Genomic DNA, 20,877 nt, shown 5'->3' with positions numbered 1-20,877 from the left:
GTTACCCAAAAATCCATTTACAGTACTCTGAAAACTGGAAAGCAGACTTTCATCTCCAGGGTAAAACAGACTAGGCAAAGGTTGCAGAGAGGTTAGAGCAGAGCTCTTCTTGGAGACTCCTCACACACAATATGCAATAGAAACGTCAGCTATGGTGGCCTTTAAGGACAGTAGGAGAGCTTAGCACTTCCACCTCAGTGGCTGAAGTTTAAGTTGTTTCAAATGAGGGGGATGTGTTACAAAACAAACACTGTTATTGAGTCCTACAATGTTCACTGGTATATAAAGTTACCTGGGATTTCAAGCCTGATGATGGGGAATGATTCAAGCATGTGAAAACATGAACGATCCAATGCTGGTGAACAGCACATTACATATTTGCTCATTTTGGTGTGTGTTGTGATCGCACAAACTCAGAAGTCAGAACACTGTCCACAATAAATGATATTAGTGGGAGTCAATGACCGGCTAGTAGAATCAGTCAAGCGTTCAATGCTCTTCTTAGGCTAAGTGCCAGTAATAGTAGTTTGATGCTCTGTTTTGTGTTCGTTTTAGTGGCTTAAATCTTTCCAGGTGGTCTCCAAAAAGACAGTTTGTTAGTCTACTGTAAACTACCACAGGTTCTGGAATGAAAATAGAAACATTACTTGTCTGGAGATACGGTTCTCCTGCCTTGGCATCTTTTGTATTCATATACTTTTCAATTACTTTACACCAGTGATACTCAAAGTACGGCCCGGGGGCCACATGCAGCCCTCCTGACCTTTACATGCGGCCCCCTAGGCAGCAGCAACACTGGGCTGCTGTTTACTCGACTCATCACTAACATGGAAAAAAATGTTAAATATACAACAATCACTTATTTAAAGATTAATTGCAGTTAGGGAAAGGAAGTAACTAGGCCCTTAACTTTAAGAACACCTTCATTTTAAAGACATCTACTAGATACACCCACTTAACATCATCAGTGCGGCCCTCGTTCACACCATAGGCCAAACTTTGTGGTCCCAGGGAAAATGTTTGAGAGTACCCATGCTTTACACTGTCAAGATGGGACTCACCATAAAACCAACACAGCGTTAACAAATGCATACAATTCATATATTCGCCTGCACTGCCAGTCACCTTATTGTTTTCACTTTTTTTAATTATCCGAGTCGGATGGTGTTGAACTCCACTCCACTCCACCAGCCCTGGAGGTCATATACAAATTGTCCAATCAGAACTATGCCACTGAGCAATAAAGTGAATCATTAACAAAAGGTCTAAAATCTATGAAAGAATCCAATGCAGACGAAATGTAGTTAATTTCCCTTCTTCAACACTAGGTCATTCATTCATTCACATACCACTGCATTATACCAGCAAGCCTTTACTTAATATACAGGCATGCAGGAGCGACACGTCCAATAACGAAATTTGCTTTGCAGTATTGCTCTGGATTTCTTCCTGGTCTGGATAATGGAGCACTAAAGCTGTGCAGCAGCTACCATGTGGTAACTTTCCAAACTTCGACAATTTGCACAGTTTTATAAAGTGGTCACCGCAATTAAGTCAGGTGGAAAGTGCCTTAAATCTTCCATCAAAGCATCTGTCCAACTTCTGGCAAGAAACAGCCATGTGCAAGAAAATAAAGTCAGGGAAGTGTTACCCACTATGGTAAGTTATTACTTCTGGGTTTCAAGGGTAGGGGGAATGCTCACCAGTTTTTATCTGCATGGATATAGATTACAAGAGATACATGGGTGTTGCAAACCGATGTTTAATATTGCTTAGAATTCTACAACTCCCCACGGCTTCCAACTTCTGCTGCATTTTTTGCAAGAGCCGAGTACATTGGTAGAGGAGGAGTGAAAAGGGTAGAGAGGTTTTCTGATCAATCTCTCCTTGGTTCAGAAGAAGATGAAAGGGTTCCATCCAGTTAGCAACATGAAGGAATTCAATGGCTGGCTAATCCATCAGCATTTCAGAATGGAAGGCATACACCTCATCAGAGACATCCTCCAAAAGAACCAATGGATGGTCAGGTTGGACCTGAAAGACACTCACCGGACTATTCCTGTGTTCCAGTAGAAGCAGGCACTCGGGTGGAAAGTCCAGATATTCAGGTTTGCAGTCCTTAGCTTTGGACTTTCCTTGGCCCCTTGGTGCTTCACCAAAGTTCTCAGAAAGACAAACACAGCAGAGCTTCTTAGAACCAGTTAACTCCCTTCAAAGCCTGGGCTAAGTAATCTAAAATGAAAAGTCAAACCTGTGCCAAGTCACGACCTTTTAGTCATTCATGATACGATCGGTCCCAATAACTTTGCAACACCCTGGAGACAAGATTGCATTCATAAACGGGGAACAGAGGAGTGTGCTTGTTTCAATTAGAATGTCTACATAAAAAGTGGTTAGGTTAGTAGGGCTCCATTCAGCTTTGATTCAAGAGATCTTTCTGGGCCCTGAAATGGCTGAAGGCAGCCCACATGAAGAGGGGCCTTCAGATCTTCTGATAAGAGTCTGCTGCCAGCGGGTCCGGCTACTGCACATGCTGTGGAGGGGGGAATTTAGTCCACAAATTGCCTCAAGCTCTTGGTAGGATCCTTCACAGTTTAGAGTTTTGTGAAAGATAACATAACATATTGCACATTGCTATGGATGAACAATGTCTCAGTGGTTTGCAATATCAACCACCTGGGAGGTACCAGGTCAAAAATGCTGAGCGAACTGGTCAAGGACTTTTGGCACATCTGCCTTTGCAGGGAAATTTTTATAGTGCAGGGATGTTTAATGTTGTGGCGGATTCGAACGAAAAGTTTCTTACCTGTCGGTGTAGTTTTGCAGCTTGAAGATCTTTCTGGATTCACTATGCTGTGCATTATTCCGCGATCTTGTGGTTGGGTCCGGATTCGTAGTCTTTTCTTTGTTTTCTTTTTTTTTTTTGTAGCCCAGGTGGGCGTCGACGTCCACCATTTGGTGCCCCTCCCGTGACGTCGTCGTGCTTCCTGCGGAAGTCCCACCTTTGGGGCGCCATCTTCGGGTTCTTTTTTCCCTTTTTTTTTTTTTTTTTTTTTTAACCCTAGGCGATTGATTAATCCTTTTGTCCATATTTCTGTACGTTTCCACTTCTTTGATCCTATCCATTTCACCCCCTCTTCCTCCAGCCTCATCTTCCTGGCGGAGGTGGGTGGGTTCGCTAGTGAATCCAGAAAGATCTTCAAGCTGCAAAACTACACCGACAGGTAAGAAACTTTTCGTTTTGCAGCGTGAATCTTTCTGGATTCACTATGCTGTGCATAGATTTTGTAGCGGTTTTCCTACTTTTGTGGTGGCTGGGTGGAAGATGATCGCTGGTCGTTGAAAATGTGTTGTAGCACCTTCTGTCCGACCTGTGCTTCCTTATTCATTTGAATGTCCACGCAGTAGTGCTTTGTGAACGTGTGCACAGATGCCCAAGTTGCTGCGAGACAAATGTCTTGGATGGGCGTGTTTGCCAGGAAGGCAACTGTGGCCCCCTTCTTCCTTGTGGAGTGAGCTTGGGGCCCCTCCGTTAGCTCCTGTCCAGCCTGTTTGTGACAGAATTGAATAGTGAGGGCAATCCACCTAGCGATGGTGCCCTTGGTGACTGGTCTACCCATGAAGCTAGTAGCAAAGGACACAAACAGCTGCTTCGACTTCCTGAGTTCCTTGGTTCTTTCAATGTAGTGCATCACCGCTCTTCTGGCATCGAGGGTGTGCAGGGCCTTTTCTGCGTTTGTAGTCGGGTTTTGGAAGAAACTCGGTATCTGGATACTCTGATTCATGTGGAACGCCGACACTACCTTGGGCATGAAGTGTGGGTCTGTCCTCAGGACTACCCTGTCTTTGTGAATTTGAATGTAGGGCTCCTGCAGCGTTAGTGCTTGAAGCTCGCTCACCCTGCGTAGTGAGGTTATGGCCACTAGAAAGGCAGTTTTCATCGTCAACATTTGTAGAGTGGCCTTGTGAATGGGTTCAAACGGCGCCTTCATGAGCTCCGTCAGAACCACGTTTAAATTCCATGCCGGCGGCGGCAACCTTTTCGGGGGTGCCATTCTTTTGGCTCCCTCCATGAATCTCTTCACCACCTGCGAGGTGAAGAAGCTTCCACCCTTCTCACCTCTGGTGTAGGCAACGATCGCTGCTAGGTGTACCCTTAGGGAGCTCGAGCAGAGGTTACTCTTTAGAAGGTGTGTGAGGTACCTCAGCACAGTTGAGTCTCTTGTCATTCTGTTTTGCAGGCCCTTTTTCCTGCACCACACCGTGAATCTCTTCCACTTTGCGCTGTAGCACTTTCTTGTAGTAGGTTTCCTTGCCTCCCGTAGCACTCGCATAGTGCTCTGAGGTAACCTTAGGTGTGCGAACTCTAGGTCTTCAGGAGCCATGCTGCTAGGTTGAGTGTCTCTGGCTCTGGGTGCAGGACCTCCCCGTTTTGCATTGAGAGCAGGTCTTTTCTCCTCTCGAACCTGTACGGTTTGCCTTGCGCCATTTCCTGAATCTGTGAGAACCATGTCTGCCTCGCCCACTGTGGAGCCACCAGGATCAGAGTCATGTTGCTGGTTCTGCACTTGTCGAGCACTCTGTGTAACAGGGGTATCGGTGGAAAGGCGTAGGCAAATGTCCTCCACCAGCTTATCCATAGGGCATTTCCCTTGGATTGCTGATCTGGTTGCCTGGACGCGAAGCTTCGGCATTTTGCACTGTGGCGTGTTGCAAATAGGTCTATTGTGGGAGTCCCCCATCTCTGGAAGATTTTCTCCGTTTCCTGGCCATTGAGCTCCCACTCGTGTGATGCTGAGGTCTGTCTGCTTAGCCAGTCTGCCTCCACATTGTCCTTCCCTGGTAGGTGAATTGCCAGTAGATCTATTTTGAGAGGTATGGCCCATCTCCAAATCTCCTGAGCTAGGGATGAGAGGGGAAACGACTGTGTCCCCCCTTGTTTGTTGATGTAGAACATCGCCGTGGTGTTGTCTGTCTGTACCAACACCCTCTGGCCGAACAGGTGTCTCTGGAATGCCTTCAGGGCTAACAGTATCGTTTTCAACTCGAGGTAGTTGATGTGGCGGACCGCGTCTGCTGGGGCCCATAGACCCCTCACTCTGAGGTTGTCCATGTGCGCTCCCCATCCCTTCTGCGATGCGTCCGTGGTAATGGTCATTGTTGGGCTTGGTGGTGTCAGGCTTCTCCCCGTTGTTATGTTGTCTCTGTTCCACCAAGTTATCTCCTCCTGCACTGCGTGCGTAACAACCACTAGATCCTCCCAACTTCCGTTTGCTTGTGACCATTGCTGTTGCAGCCATTCCTGGAATGGTCTCATGTGCAGGCGTACATTCGGCACCAGCTGGATACAGGACGCCATCATCCCCATCATCTTGCTCACCGCCCTCACTGTCAGAGCTCGCCCCTTCTGGTAGAGCTGCGTCTCCTTCAGTAGAGCATGTGTCCTCCTGTCGCTGGGCACTACTGTACCGTTGAGGGAGTTGATCTTTGCCCCCAGGAAAATCTTTACCTGTTCCGGTTCCAGCGATGATTTTCCCCAGTGGATGGAAAATCCCAGATTTGTGAGGGTGTCTGTTACGCGTTTTGCGTGCCTCTCGCACTTCTCGCGTGAGTTTGCCTTGACCAGCCAGTCGTCCAAGTAGGGGTATACGTGTATTCCCTGCTTTCGTAGGTGTGCCGCTACCGCCGACAGGCATTTCGTAAAGACCCTTGGTGCAGATTTTAATCCGAAGGCCAGGGTTGTGAACTGGTAGTGTTCCTGTTCGATGTTGAATCTTAGAAGGCCCTTGTGCCTTCTGTTTATTGGGATGTGAAGGTAGGCATCCTTGAGGTCCACGGTGACCATGAAGTCCCCTTCTCTTATCTGTGGCAGTACCTCCTGCAGTGAAGTCATTTTGAACCTTTGCGTTCTGATGAACTTGTTTAGGTAACGGAGGTCCAGTATGGGTCTGAGGTCTCCGTCTACCTTCGGCACCACGAAGTAGTTTGAGTAGACCCCTTTGTTGCGTTCCCTGAACGGCACCGTCTCTATGGCTCCCTTTTGTAGGAGTTTCCGCGTTTCTTCTCTGAGTATTGCCAGTTCTTGGGCCATCTCTGCCTTCCCTTCGGCTTCCTGTTTGGAGGTCTTTTCTCCAAGTCTACGCAGTATCCGTACTGCACGATGTTCCGTATCCACTTGTCTGTGGTTATACGCCGCCACTCCCGAAGGTAGAACCTCAGCCTTCCGCCTACTGGTGACGTATGCTCGTAGGCTCTTGAATCTTCTCTTCCCCCTGATGACACTTTTTTGCGCCTCACCCTTGGGGACCTTACGAGGGTAGGCGTCTTCTTGCGTGCTGAGTCACTTCGAGGAGGGCTGATCGCCCCCTCTCCTCCTTTGGCCACGTCCGTTCCCTCTCCCGCGAAAGGACTGGCCCCGAGGTTGATATTGCCAGTTTTGCTTCTGCTGACTTTGTCCGTGACCTTCGCCCTGCTGACCTTGCTGGAACGCCTGGTGCGACGTCCCCTGTTGGCTTCCACCCCTACCGTAGGGCCTCCTCGAGGGATTTCCTCGTCTCATTCCCCTCAGCTGTAGGGCCCCCATGGACCTCGCTGTCTCGTTTTCCTTCTTGAGCTGGGTGAGCTTTTCGTCCACCGTTGCTCCGAACAGTGTCTCTCCGTTGAAGGGTGTGCCAAGGATGTTGTTCTGCACTTCCGGTTTGAATCCCGAGATTCTTAGCCATGCATGCCTCCTCTCTGTGACCCCTATGGCCATGAGTCTTGCTGAAGTCTCTGCCCCATCCAACGCCGTCTTTATACAGGAGTTGGCGATGTTCTTGCCTTCATCCACCAGGTGAGAGGCTCTCTGGCGGTATTCTTCGGGGAGGTGCTTTACTAGCTCCCCCATCTCATCCCAGTGTTGGTATTGGTGTCTATTGAGGAGTGCATTCGAATTCGCCATGCGCCAGTGCATTGCGGCGTTCCTCTCGACCTTTCTGCCTGTGAGGTCGATCCTCCTGCTCTCCTTATCCGGAGGTGGCCCCGAAGTTGCTGGAACGTTGGCCCTTCTCCTGGCCGTGGAGGCTATGATGGAGTCTGCGGTGACGCTACCCTTGATGTAAGGTGGGTCCAGGGAGGAGTGCTTATATTTCTTCTCTGTCCTGGGCGTGATCGACCGGCAGGTGGCAGGCTCCTTGAAGGCTTCTCTCCCCTGGTTCATCACGCTTTGTAGCATGGGGAGGAACTGACTCCTAGTCTGGATGGGGAGCAGGGTTTCGACGAGAAAATCGGCTTTCGGCCTCTCCTCGTCGAGTTTGACGCCGAAGGCCATTGCTGCGCTCTTCACCACCATATTGTATACCCCGATGTCGTCGGGTGGCGAAGGCCTCGAGGGGTACGTGTCCACGGCCTCCTCCGGGTTTTCGGTGTCGAGATCGTGCCATTCGACGTCGTTGCTGGTAGATGCCGCCGATTCGTAGAACGACTGTTGGTCTTCTTCCTCGGCTTCTTCCTCATAATAGGGCTCCTCTTCTTCCTCGAGATCCCTTGTCAGCCCTTCGGCGTCGAACTCGCCTTCGACCTCGCCGACGTCCGCCGATGAAACCGTTGGAATCTTGAATTCCTTCATCCTGGCGTCGAACTCCTTCTTCCTTTGAAGGATGTTCTCCATTTCGGCCTCGAGCCGCCTCTTCTTTTTCTCCATTTCGGAGATGCTTTCGGCGTCGACCGCGGGTCTCTTCGATGAAACTTGCGTCGACGTCGCACGTTCTTTCTGCGTCGATCGGCCAGTTTCATGGGACGATTTCGACGACCCTTGCCTTTCGGCGTCTTTCTGCCCCAGGGAGTCCTTTTGTAAGGATCCGCTGGGCCTTTTGTCCGAAGTTCCCCCTTTGGACGTCGAAGTTTTCGGCGCCGGGGCTCCCTTCGTGGACCTTGACTCAGTTTTTCTCGAGTCACCCTCGTGTTTTCGAGGTGTCTTTTGATTTGCGCTCGACGATTCTCTTACCTCGTCTTCTTTTTTCTTGTCGGTCTCTACGACCGTGAAGTTTTCGGCTGTCTCGGCGACGTTGTCCTCGTCGTCCGTGTCGAGGCCCAGCTCGTAGAGTGTCGGGGGTTTCCCTTTGCCATCCATGTTGGCGTTGGCTCTTCTCTGCCTCTCTCTCACTCTGAGTGTCTTCGGCGCGAAGGCTGAGCAGGCGTTGCAGTCGATACTCCGGTGATCCACCGGTAGGCAGAGGTTGCAGACCGGATGCTGGTCTTTCTGCGCGAACTTGTGGTGGCAGTTTGGGCAGAACTCTAATGGCGTCTTGTCCATTTCGCTCAGGGTCTCTGAGCGTGCATTCTCCAAGGTTGTCGAAGAAAAAAAGGTTCGCTGGTCCTCTTTCTTCGCGCTCCTGATGAAATCTGTTCTATTCCTGATGTCTTCTCTTGATTCTATCGATGAAACTCGCTTTTCTTCCTTCTTCCTCCGAGTGAATTTCTGGAGCTTCCCGATGACGATCCAGACCCAACGGCGGAAAAAGGAATCTGAAGATGGCGCCCCAAAGGTGGGACTTCCGCAGGAAGCACGACGACGTCACGGGAGGGGCACCAAATGGTGGACGTCGACGCCCACCTGGGCTACAAAAAAAAAAAAGAAAACAAAGAAAAGACTACGAATCCGGACCCAACCACAAGATCGCGGAATAATGCACAGCATAGTGAATCCAGAAAGATTCACGCTGCAAAATTCCAGGTTCTTAGAGGACCCTAATGCCTTCCTGTTATTGATGTCCAAAGGGGACACTTTGAGATAGATCTGTTTGCATACCGTCTTATCCACCAGCCGAACAAGCATTTCAGCTGGTGACTAGATCCCAGGGCTCTGGTGGTGGATGCCCTTCTCTAAAAATGGATGAAGAGCTGCAATTATGCATTCCCTCTATCAGGGCTTTAAGTGGGATGGAAAAACTTGGGGGTCTCTCAAAGGGGCGTGGTCACTGTAATTAAGGGCGTGGTTTAAAAACATGTAAACTAAAACTTTGCGCTCAGCATAGTGTGCCGCCCAACTTGAATTTTGCTGTTTCTGTAATTGCATCCAGATATATAACAAGTAACATCATACCTACAAGTCAGAACTATTGGCTTTGTCAATGGTTGTTAGTTGCATAAGATAAATAAGGAGCAACTATGGCTTGTATATAATATTGAAAAAGCTTCCACTTAAAGCCCTGGTGACACCACAACAATGTTGCTGCTTTTGAGTTTCAAAAAAGTGAAGGAAAATCCAGAGAGAAAATGACTCTTTAAAGGATTTCCCTTCCCCTACAACGCTCACCTGGCATGATGTCATGCCGTAACTTATCCACTAGTAAGAAGTGAGCAGCGCACATCGATGTGCCTGCTGTCAATGCAGTCCGGAAAAAACCAGACCGCCTGTGCCAGGGCACAAAACAGAGCCAGATAGAAACCAGTTTCGAGCACCCCTTTAAAAAACTGCCGGTGCTCAGCTCCGGTGAGACCCATCTCACTTAAAGCCCTGCCCTCTATTCACAATGAAAGCAAGAAAGAGACGCCGCTCATGTTCGAAGGCAGGAGAAGGAAGTGGTGCTGGTGACTTGCCTGTGGAGGGCCCAGGTGTTGTTTCAGATACTGACTGGGTTCTCTTCCGATTTCCTGTCTTCCTTCCACACAATGTCAATATTCTTAAGTCTATGTTAATAGTGCTGGGTTCTTCTTGATTGGTGGATCAAAGTGAGGCTGGTATGGCCTGTGGGCGCTGTAGCTTGAAGAGGCTGATGAAGTTGTAGAGTAGTCTAATATTTAGATCTCGCCTAGGCAGCTTTTGTGCGGTCTCTTTGAGATATGCTGTATCTAGGATATGGGCTCCCCTTCACCCCTCCCACAACACTGCTCGCAAGCCCCCAACACCCCTCCAAGGCAACTTCTGTTTTGCTAGATTTTGTTACGTTACAAACACTTTTAATCATATAGCACCTAACCATGGGCTCGGGGAAATTAAACAATCTGCTCATTATCACAAGATGTTGAGCCTGACAGCAGACTCGAACTGGGATCCCCAGCTCACCAGTTGGCAGCTCTCACGCTGTGCTATATCCTTTGCCTAGTCATGCTGAAGGTTGAAGTACCATATGTGGCCAAAAGAGGTCCCAAGAGAAACCTAGTGACAGCCTATAGTACTGCACCCTCACAACACTGCTTGTTTTAACGTGGAGTCGAAACTGCCATTTTCACTCCCAGCGCAACAGCACCATTGCAGGTTTACTACATTAAAAAAACTACAACTGAGTTCTTTATTTCATTAAGGTGGGGAGGGAATGTCTATTGGATAGGTAAAAATCACTGCCATTTATAATGCCAATAGCTCCAACTGCCAACGAATGCGAAACCTATTGCATTTCCAATGCTTGTTGAAGTCTGCATTAAGAAGAGGGGGAAAAAATGCTTTCATATTGTGCTGGAGTTTTGGAATTAAAGAGAATAAGCAAAATGATTACCTCTTTGTCCTTTATTGTACTGACATTTTTATACACATTAGCTAGGAAACTTTACATTCATAGCAGTCTAAATGCATGGATCTTGTTGGGAGCGTGGATGGAAAGTTGACATTTGGAAACGGTAAGGCATGTTAAGATTAAGATCCAGTTCTCTCTGTGGCTCCTCAAAGGGAGAAACGCCTCCTCACTTGCAATGACGCTAGAGAGCTGGTTATTTGTATATCGGTTTAAAAGGTCTGCAGTGGTTTTTCTATTTGTTTCCCAGAGAGATGCTTGCATCCTACTGAACATCTCAAACTTCAAACTGGAAAGCCACCACAGCTGGCTGAAGACAGCTGTGTTGGGCTGCTACTTAAATCATTTATTCAGAGAGATGATTTTGGGTGGTTAACCTTTCTTTTTTCAGAATAACTGTGGAAAATACAAATTCAAGATATTGAGCTTGGTAGTTGCACTTAAGACTAGCTTAGCGGGGGAAAAGCTTCTAGGCCACTGCCAGTTTTCACAGTTGTCGTACTAACCAAAAGGTTAGGTGGTCGGTGGTGGGGAGGACTCATCCTTCATTAAGGTCAGAACTACAGTAAGTTCGGCCTAGTGTAAGTCTTCCTCTCAACCAAGGGTCCTGCTCCTCTCGTCGCTGTGCAATACTGTTCCCCCCTGCTCCTATCAAAACAGCTAGAGTGCTCCAGTGTCCTAGGCTTATTCACATACCACAGGGTCGACAGTTGCTAGCAAGGTCGTACCTCTAGGTAAAGACTCATCTGTTGTGCAGTGTCTTCTTTACGCGATATATCATTTTCCTTAAGGAAGCAATATTAATTCTAGTTTAGTTAAGCTGGTGGGAAGCCAGGGTCAACAATAGTGCCAGCTTTCGTTTACATTTTTAAATCATCCCCCCACTACACCAGTACATCCTGGGCCTTTGTAATTTTCTTGCCCAAATATAAAATGAGTACTGGCTGGCCTCATGCTTGAATGATATTGTAGCAAATCACACCAATGGTGTAGACCTTTAGCATTTTACTGGGTGATCAGATAAAAGGTTACTGTGTTAGCTGTATAAATTAGGAAAAGTGTTGTTTTAGAGTAACCCATGTAGTAAGTGATGTGTGTCATGTGTGGGGGCCAGAACGAGTTCCAATCAGGTCACTGCAATCTTGGTGCTACCACTAGTGTCCACAGGAAGGAGCTTTCAGGATCAGCTTATAGGACATGTCCATGATGAAGGGTAATCTTGGCTGGGGAGGCATAGCCAGGGGGTGAAAAACATACAGGTCTTTTTTAGCTTTAGATTTTCAGATGGTTGTAAAAGATTCTCATTCTTGCTCTTAGTTCGTTCCAGAGCATGGTTTCCTGTGAAGAAAAGGAGGAGCCACGAATGTCCGGTTTTCTGAAACTGGGGCAGTCAAAAGTATTTTGGTAACAACCAGAAGTCTTTCTAAGGCGGTGTTTGCTGACATGTATGGAACCAAACCACTTGGTTCTGAAAGTGCTAAACTTGATCTTATGTGTGTGCTGAGGTCCCTATGACTTATACAGAGTTTGTTCCTTCCAATTAGCTGCACCGACGGGCCTGAAGCTAGCTTCTCTGAAAAAGGACGTGTGCACAGAACACGTTAGGCTGGGGGTTTCAGAATTGCACACCCTAGTCAATACCACACTAACCTTTATTATTAAAAAGCTGGATGTCAATGCTGTAGGAAAGTGCTCTTTTTTGTCATCCCTACTTCTTGCCACTAGTACTGAGGTTTTTTGACTGATGTGCACTGGGTCCCAGCTAACCAGGCCCCAGTGCCTGTGCTCTCTCTAAAACAAGGTAAAATGGTCTAATTGTAACACAATTGGCACACAATTTGGCAACTGTAAGTGCTACCTATTGCTACTACCCTTCACTCCTTTAATGCCTCTAAATTCCGTATTTAGGTACCCCCGACACCAGGAACTCAGATTCACCTGACCAAAGAAGGAAAAAGAAGAGCCGTAGAACGCAAGAAGTGTGGACTAGATGTGGACTTGGCGCCAAACCCTGCTTGCCTGCTTCTGTCCCGACAACTGCACAGATCTGACTCGTCCTGCAGCTTTGAATCCTCCATAAGCCTCGTAGGACAGCCAGCACTTCGCCAACATCTCCCTTGAAGTGGAGGAGACACTTCCCTGCAGCCTATAGGCACTGACCGCAACCTTCAGTTCACCAATCTGCCTGCCACCGGGTCCACTGATGTACAGTGACCTCCTCATGGGCAGCCTGCTACCTCAGTAGGTCAGATCTGTCTCCCCACCAAGTTTGGAGAAGCAAGCACCCCAAGAACTGCCCTGCATTAATACCCAGGGTACCGGACCCCCTTGCAACAGCCAGGGCTTGTTCAGTGTCCAGCCCGGACACCAACACCGCCAAGATCGACCTACCAACGAGGAAAATCAGCACCAGAGAGGTCATCATCAAGAGTGGCCCTGCTGTCCTGTTTTGTTCCCATCTCCAAGTCGACCCCAGAAACGAGAGCCTCAAACGCAAGCGACGCACTGGACCAAAAACTTCTGCACCCGAGCCCCACAGCCCAAGTTTGAGCCTACAGACGGTGCAACCTTGCCCCGGAGACTCTCAAGAAGCCGAGCCCCCTTTTGGGTTCCGACGGACTTGTCCTCAAGTTCTCACTAGCTGCATTTTTCCGTTACAGGTTTTCTCCATTGACTTCAGCGGTAGCATTTGAGGCTTCCCTTGCAACCAGCACCTCTGCATCCGGACACACCAGGGCAGGTAAACCAAAACTGCTGGTGGTTCTAGGGACCTTGGCCCCTACTTAAGTTAAGTCTAGAAGAACTACCCTGTAACTCGATTGCAAGTATCCCAATGTAGTGCATGTTTCTCCTATAGGATAACATTACCGTGTCCGATGCTCATGGCTCAAATTGGACAGCTGTGTTTTCTGAAAATCACCAACACGGAGAGTACTTACCTAATTTCAAAGCTCTTGGTGTCTAAATTATTATAAAATTCGATGTTCTTTTTCTAAATTGATGTTGGATTTCCTTATTGACTATGTGTCTCATTTATTACTCCGTGTGTGTAACACCCCTGCTCTGATACGCCTAAAGCTGCTTGACCACACTACCACAAGTAAAGCACCTTAGGATTGTTAAGCAAGCCCATGCACACTAATAAGGGATATCTGGACTCTCTGCACAGTGCACCCCATTTTGCTACACTATATCAAAAGCCATCTTTCTACAACTGCTCAGAATAAAAAAGCTACTGCATAACTACTTTCTGATGTTAGAATCTGCTCAAAGATTTGCTGATTAATTTGCGCCAACCACATCCAAAGATTGGGCACCTAATAGAAGTAAATCAAAACTATACTCCAAGGATTCTTAACCACTCAGCACAAAATGAAAAGCAAGAATTATACAAGTTTTCATTCAAAGGTTTACTCAATTATGCAGTTTCATACAATTAAGAATTAATCCATGAGGTTCAAAAGTTTCAGAAGAGATTACCATAGCTATCTACAATCTAGCACACTTGACCGCAGGACTGCCTTTGATTCCATGCCCAGTGTTTCAGAATTCTTCTCCTTTTGTCCTATACCTTTGACAGAATGCACTTTTAAGTTTCCATTGGCACATATTGTTTTAAATCAGATTTAAGAGTGTGGCTCAAAGACTAATCTAGCACTAGCTCAGTCTTGGAGAGAATGCCTCCCATAAGTAATTAACATTCCATAAGTGGAACCCAACTCTGCAAGCAGTACCTGGCCATAGTTCAGGTCTACCACGGACGCTTGAATAATCAACAGACATTGCTAATAGGTTCTCTATCCAGACATGCTTGTCCTTTACTGAAAACTAGTAGATGTGGGCATAAACAAATTATTTTGTGTATATGTACCACAGTGTGAACTAAATTTTCTACAGATGGTTTGGTTCGTTCACTCAACAGTGTGTGCTTTTTAGGTCTCGGCTCGAAGGCTGCGCTTGCGCAGTCTCAATCTGAGATTTAATGACTTGGAGAAGAGGGGCTTGAACCCGCCCCTCTTCTCCCCTGTTCTCCATTGGCTGGCCTCTTCAATGCTGGCCAGCCATTGGAGAAGAGGTCCCGTCACTCCGATCAGGCCCCGTCCTTTTCGGATCGGGGGGCGTGTTTTTTTCAGAAAGTCTAATTATCTCCTCCAGCCAATGGCAAGAGGAGATAACAGCAAAACACGCCCCCGAATCCGAAAACGCCGCTGCGTTTCTCCGAGGCATTTCTGCTCTGCCTCGGAGAAAGGCAGTGGTGTGCTTGCCTTTTGCTCTGTTTTTTTTTTTTTTATGTATATACAGCTTCCTATTGCTGGAACTCTATCCTGAACGTATTGGAACCTTTACACGAGCACCAGTGCACGGGTAAATTAAATGATTTGCGCAGAGTCACTGGTCCTTACGCCACATCCTTCGAGCGCTTACAGTCCAGTTACGCCACACAAGGAGGCTAGTAAAGGAAAGTGGATTAGCGATCTGGACATATTGAAGTGAATAGGGAACTTATAGAGCGCGTTGTCACTCCGAATGGATCATCCTGGCGCTATAGAGTTAAGGGCATGCAGAGCAGATCAACATATGTTGACTTTCTTTCCTATAATGCGTGTAACCATGGTAAAATTCTACCTAAAGTAGTAATTAATTCACGTGCGCGTACGTGAAGTACTCTGAGCGGGGACTGTGCGTGATGCTCGTGTCAGTGTGAGTGAAGCCCGCGTCTCTCAGCACGAGTGTATTTGTGCGCCTCCCCGAGTACGCGCCGTGACAGTCTCGCCCCAGGCAGCTCCTCCCGCGCCCGTTTCAGGCCCTCGGCCCCTGCAGTGCCAGTGCTGGAGACTGGGAACAGCTGAAACTGTAACCCCGAGCTCGGCGGCTCTCCTCCCCCATCATTAGCATAGGCCCTGCCACCATACCGACAGAGGGAGCGAGGGGAAGCGGGCAGGCGGCGGACAGGCAGCCAGTGGCCGGGCTCAGGGAACGCCAGGGCGTCCGCGGGGCTCCGAGCAGGGGGCAGCGGCAGAGCACAGGATCCATGGAGGAGTGGGACCGGCGCTGAGCGGGTGTCACCGGAGGACTGGGGGGACGAACATGGAGCCCGTCACCAAGTGGAGCCCGTCGCAAGTCGTGGACTGGATGAAAGGTAGGAGGCAGGATGAGCCTGTGCTGCGGAGCCGGGGAGAGCGAGCAGGCGGGGGGCGCTCTACCATCTGTGTGACCCCTGATACCGCTCCCCTCAGAGACACTTGGTGCTCGGGTATCTTTATTTACAACTGTTAAATTGCTTGCCAAAAAAAGGCTGGATCCGCGGGGTCTCCCGCTGAGTGCTCGTGTTGCCCAATGTACTTCGCGCCCCCTTTCCGACACCTCAAGTTCCAGTAATCTCTTGGAGGGCTTTTTGAGCCCAGTAGCTTAAAGGCAGTTTCTAGCCTGTAAACCGTGTTGTATCGTGAATAAACCAAGCCTCAGTATTCACTTGTGGAGATTCTGCTGTTCATAGTCCCCTACTGGTTAAACAAGCATTTACAATGCAACGGTCTCGGCATTGTTAAAGTTAGAGGTATTGGCATTGCTCATGAAATTATTTTTGTTTATGTTTTTGTTTTTAACCCCTTCCCCGCTCATGACGGAACCGTTCCGTCATGAGCCACGGTTGGCGTTTGCTCATGACGGAACGGTTCCGTCATGACAATCCTGTTGGCGGCCGCTCCGCCTGCGCGGCGCTGTTTCCCCGCCTGTGCGGGGCGACAACGCAAATGGGCGGAGTCATGACGGAACCGTTCCGTCATGAGCACAGCTCAACTGTGGCTCATGACGGAGCGGCTCCGTCATGAGCACAGGCCCACCGCGCTGCCCCCCTGCCCCCCCCAGCGCTGCAGCGGAATGTCCGCAGCAGCGAAGGGGTTAAAACATGTAGAGAAACGGCATTGTTGTTTACAATGTCAATAGCTTAGTCGGTGTGTGTGTAGGTGGCTCTGTGTGTGGGTGCAAATGCAATAGGTCTCGCATTTGAGAGTGATTAAGCTATTGACATTGTAAATAACAATGCCGTTTCTTTAAATGTTTTAAAAACAAAAACAAAACAAAAATAATGTCATGAGCAATGCCAATAGCTCTAACTTTACCAATGCCGAGACCATTGCATTGTAAATGCTTGTTAACCATATCAGTCAGCGTGCATCAAAATGGATCTGGAAGGTACAAGTAAAGTTTAAATTTTACCATTATTAAGTTACTGGCCAGTGCCTAGCTTTTCAGAAGAGATACTTATTTTGAGCAGAAAGTAAAGAGGATTCCAAGAACAAATGATGATACAGCAGATAGATGTAGGATAGGGTGCACATCACAAAAATTGTGCGAGAAAAATATCTGGAGAGAAGACTTGGGACTATTTGCAACAACAAGCGTGGTTTTATCATAGAATTTTGTTTGAAGGATCCAATACTTTCCACTACCAATCATTCACAAAATCTAGCTTATGCATTTTCACATTGTACTCCCAACCTAAGAACCTATTTTCAACAGGGAAACTAGCACAAACGATGTAAGTGCACATGGCAAATCAAAAATGAAACTTCCTTTTCCCACGACTATCAGACTATAGCCCTATTCTGAATTGAAATATTTTGCAGAAGGATCTGGTGTTCCGTAGCTCCAACGGATTCTAGTTTTGAAGGAGAAAAAAAATGTGTGCATTAGAGACACTTATTGAGGCAGTCTGATGATATGTCGACTGGGTTACATCTCTCATCATATGCATCAATTAAATAAGACTGATGTCTGTCATAGTAGACAGATTTTATTTTTGCTCCTAACAGATACATTGCTTGTTGCCACCAAGGGTGCTGGTAAAGTGCTTTGTGACAACAGAACTTCTTTCCATTCAGATCTCCCACCATAAGGATTTGGGTAGCACCAGAGATCAGAGTTCATGCTAGTGAATTGAGAGACTTCTTGGTCCTATGCCCTCTGCGAACCCATGCTGGGACTATTATGTCCTAACCAACTGTGCCCACTGACCTATTTATTAGTCTGCCTGAAATACTGACTCAAAGCTGCAGTACTTGTTTGATAGTTGCACATTTCGAAACCTACCTGCCCATAAATTAGCCACAGACAATACCAGGAAGAGAAGATGCAGACCAAGTGGGGGAAAATGGACCTATACTAGTAATGAGAGGTGGTTTATTACTGGATCATGCAATGGGTATACTTCCGGACCAAATGTTGTTTACTTCCAGATAACTAGGAAACGTTCATTTTAATAATCGTTTTTCCCTAAAACCACACAAAGAATCCTGTGAGATTATCTCTTGGAGAATATACCAGTCAATGCTTAATGCCAGAGCGGTCTCTTGCTGTTTTTAAACAGGTTTTTACCCATCTTGTGGTATAACAATTTGAGTTTATTGGCATTCTCAGTAACTTTTATGCTTGGCAAAGCCTCTATGGTTTGTGTAATGTTCAGGGCAGCCTATGATGCTTTTTTTACATGTGAATTATTAAAACGTTTGTTAGCTGCCTTACACTGCATTCTTTGCTTAAGTTCAGAGTTTTGGGGTCAGGCTTGTAGCAGGGCAATGATTAAACTGTCTTAGGTTATAGTTTATTTGTTTCTTTGTGAGATTTTCAGAGCCTTACCATCGGGTTTTTATACTAATCAGTGTGTTTTCCTACACCTCGGTTTTTATTAACTTGCTGCAGCTCCGAGTATTGCAGGAAAAGCATACGCTACTGCTAATTATGTCACTTCGTAGTGTTGTACTTCTCTCGGTTAGCTTCACTGTGTGACCCATGTTATTGGTAGTGTGCCATGGTAGTGTGTCTTTTTTATTTAGGGTTTTGTTTCCGTTGCACTAGTACTGAACTTCACTATGTTTCCAGAGGGCAGCGCAATATAAATGCGGTGCTAGTTTCTTGCCATTTGAAGAACTGTCCTTTTTTCTCTCCCATTATCCGGGTACAAGCACAAGCCATCATTCCAGTAAATCACGAAAGGATGCTCTTTAATCCCCTGTAAGATCAATGTTCTATGCTTTAATACCCGTCAATGTCACAGTGCCAGCGGTTGCCCCTATAAAGCTTTCCTCTTGTTCTGATTTTATGATTCTCAGCAATGTTGTCGAATATAATTTTTTTGTCTCTTTCTACCTTTTTCCCTGCCTACACACTTTTTGCGTCTGGTAACTTCTCATGCCAACAAGGTGTAATACCATTCCTCAAATAAGGGCTTGAAGAGTGGGATGGTGGTTGAAGAAAGACTCAGACTGAAGCTAAAGGGTGATTTTGCAAGTCCCTCCTCCCCCAGAGGCCCACTAAGGTACCTGACTGGATAACGCCTGGATCTTCACCGCATTCCATGGAACGGACTGGTTGGGGTTGTACACGGCCTTCACCAGCACCTTCTCACCAACCTTTGGGATGGGGCCTTTCACAACACTAAGAAAAACCAAGAAGGGAGAATGAGCATCCTAAGACTGGCACCTTTGCAAGGTTAAACAGTCTCATGACTATGCTGCAACGTCAGTAAGTTTGTTGGTCCAGCGTATTCACAAATATCTGAAGACTGGGACCATAAAGATGAAATCATGGAGGCTTACAAGGCTGAAGTATGGAGCCTAGGAAGGACTCATCAAGATTCACAGGGGTAGGACAGAACCTTACAGAGCAACCCTGTTCATATGGCTGAATAATGCAACCTCAGACTCCTGAAGGCTCCTTAAGGAGAAGAATAGGGATTCAGAAACTAATCTGCCCAACTTTATTAGGTTGCAGGGTGGACTTCAGACATACTCACTGAGGTTTATGATGGGGGCTGACATGACTTCACACAACGACTCACTGATGTTCAAACAGTAAATTAAAAGGATCCACATTAACCCACTGATTCTCAAGGAGTTCCAATGGGTGAAGGAAGGGAACTCACTGACTCAAGGAGACTGGAAAGTTGATGGATAGGATCTCAAAGACCAACCCACTGAGGTTAATGCACGTGAAGGGAGACAGAGGATCACAAAGGTGAGGTATGGAGCTTTACTGGCTAATCCAATAAGGTTCATAAGGGAGCTGGATTGGGCCTTATAGAATGTTTCACTGACACTCAGGAGAAGTTTGGGAGGCACCGCTGGGCATGTAAGATACAAAGGTATCCAGATATCCAAGTGCTAACCATCTAACATGCTAGCGACAGGCTGAGAACACCATACTCTGACTGGTGCATTCGGAAACGTCTGGCTAAGCAGCTCCAACTAATTCATTCCCTTTCACAAACTTACTGGTTCTTTCTCGACATTATACTCTCTCTTTTAACCAGTGAGAGATTCATCAGCACTCACCGACTATTATCCTTTCTCCTATCCTTGAAGAATTACTTCAGCATACAGGCAAAATGTCCCTTGCTCACCCTTAAATACTGGTTCTCTCTCAATATTTTTCCTTTTCTCTTGGTTGGTTCCCTGGTACTCCTGTAACCAAACAGTTTACCTCCCATCTCTATCACAGGTTTCTCTGCTCCCCCTTCTACCCTAACTGGTTGCTGTTTTGACACTGACACTTATCCCAGATTCTCTTCTATACCGATACACTCCTCCTCCTCACACGCCTCACCTCATAGCTTTTTCTAAATTGTACATTGGAATAGCAATGATTTTTTCGCCTGCTCCTCCACTCAACTACCTACCTTCCTTCTATGCCATGACTCATTTACAAGGCCTCACAGACAGTGGTTCCCTGTTCTTATTTTACCAGGATTTATAACTTCCTCTCATTGACCTACTCATGCTGACTACGAAACCAAACTCTTCCTCACCGACTGATTTTAATGTGAATGCAGTGGGTGACTACTGATTTTCTTACTGATCTCTCCTTCCAAATGATCTTCCTTACCTAAGCTGGAAAAAGACCTCTTCATCCACAATTCCAAAGTAATCATGCAGACTTGTGACGATCCCGGTGAAGACTCTTTGCTTCTCTTCCATCTAGTGGAGGAAGGAGATATTGGGTGAGGGAGGGCGAGCGGACAGTGCGGTAATTCCTACCTTTTTTTTGTTTATACAGTTGGGTGGCCTATAATCCATACAGAACATCCCTATGCTTCTAAATTGGTCCAACCACAGAGGAGTGGATCACAACACCCCTGTTTGGTAAAGTAAACGTTGTATTGACCGAGCAAAGATCTTAATCGCTTATGATGGGGGAAGAGCAGCAGGACTGGTTTGTTACAAACAAATGCTATATAACCCTCCACATGCTTGGTTTTGACCTCATTTTTGTGTCACTCATCTTGGGCACATCATAGTCTTCCCCAAGAACAATACTTTTCTCATTATTAACTGAGTAAAGGCTATCCAACGAAAATCAACTGACTTGCAATTTCTGAATAAAACCGCAC

General features: G+C 47.0%; 1 protein-coding gene across 2 annotated transcripts in view; it reads right to left on the bottom strand.

Annotated features, from left to right (window-relative positions):
• CCAR2 (cell cycle and apoptosis regulator 2) overlaps positions 1-20,877 on the bottom strand; it is a 348,118-nt gene that overhangs the window by 241,224 nt on the left and 86,017 nt on the right. The window contains exons 4-5 of one of the 2 annotated variants that reach the window (XM_085633999.1): positions 20,373-20,464; positions 18,812-18,926 (exon numbers count right to left, since the gene is read on the bottom strand). The exons of the other annotated variant lie outside the window; for it this stretch is intronic. Of the exons in view, the coding sequence (XP_085490125.1) occupies positions 18,812-18,926; positions 20,373-20,464 (207 nt within the window). The remainder of the gene's footprint in view (positions 1-18,811; positions 18,927-20,372; positions 20,465-20,877) is intronic. 2 annotated transcript variants of the gene reach the window in all.

The sequence above is a fragment of the Triturus cristatus genome, chromosome 11 (assembly GCF_964204655.1).
Source record: "Triturus cristatus chromosome 11, aTriCri1.1, whole genome shotgun sequence".
NCBI classification, from domain to species: domain Eukaryota; kingdom Metazoa; phylum Chordata; class Amphibia; order Caudata; family Salamandridae; genus Triturus; species Triturus cristatus.
The sequence above is the reverse complement of the archived record's forward strand: the minus strand, read 5'-3'. Positions and strand labels throughout refer to the sequence as shown.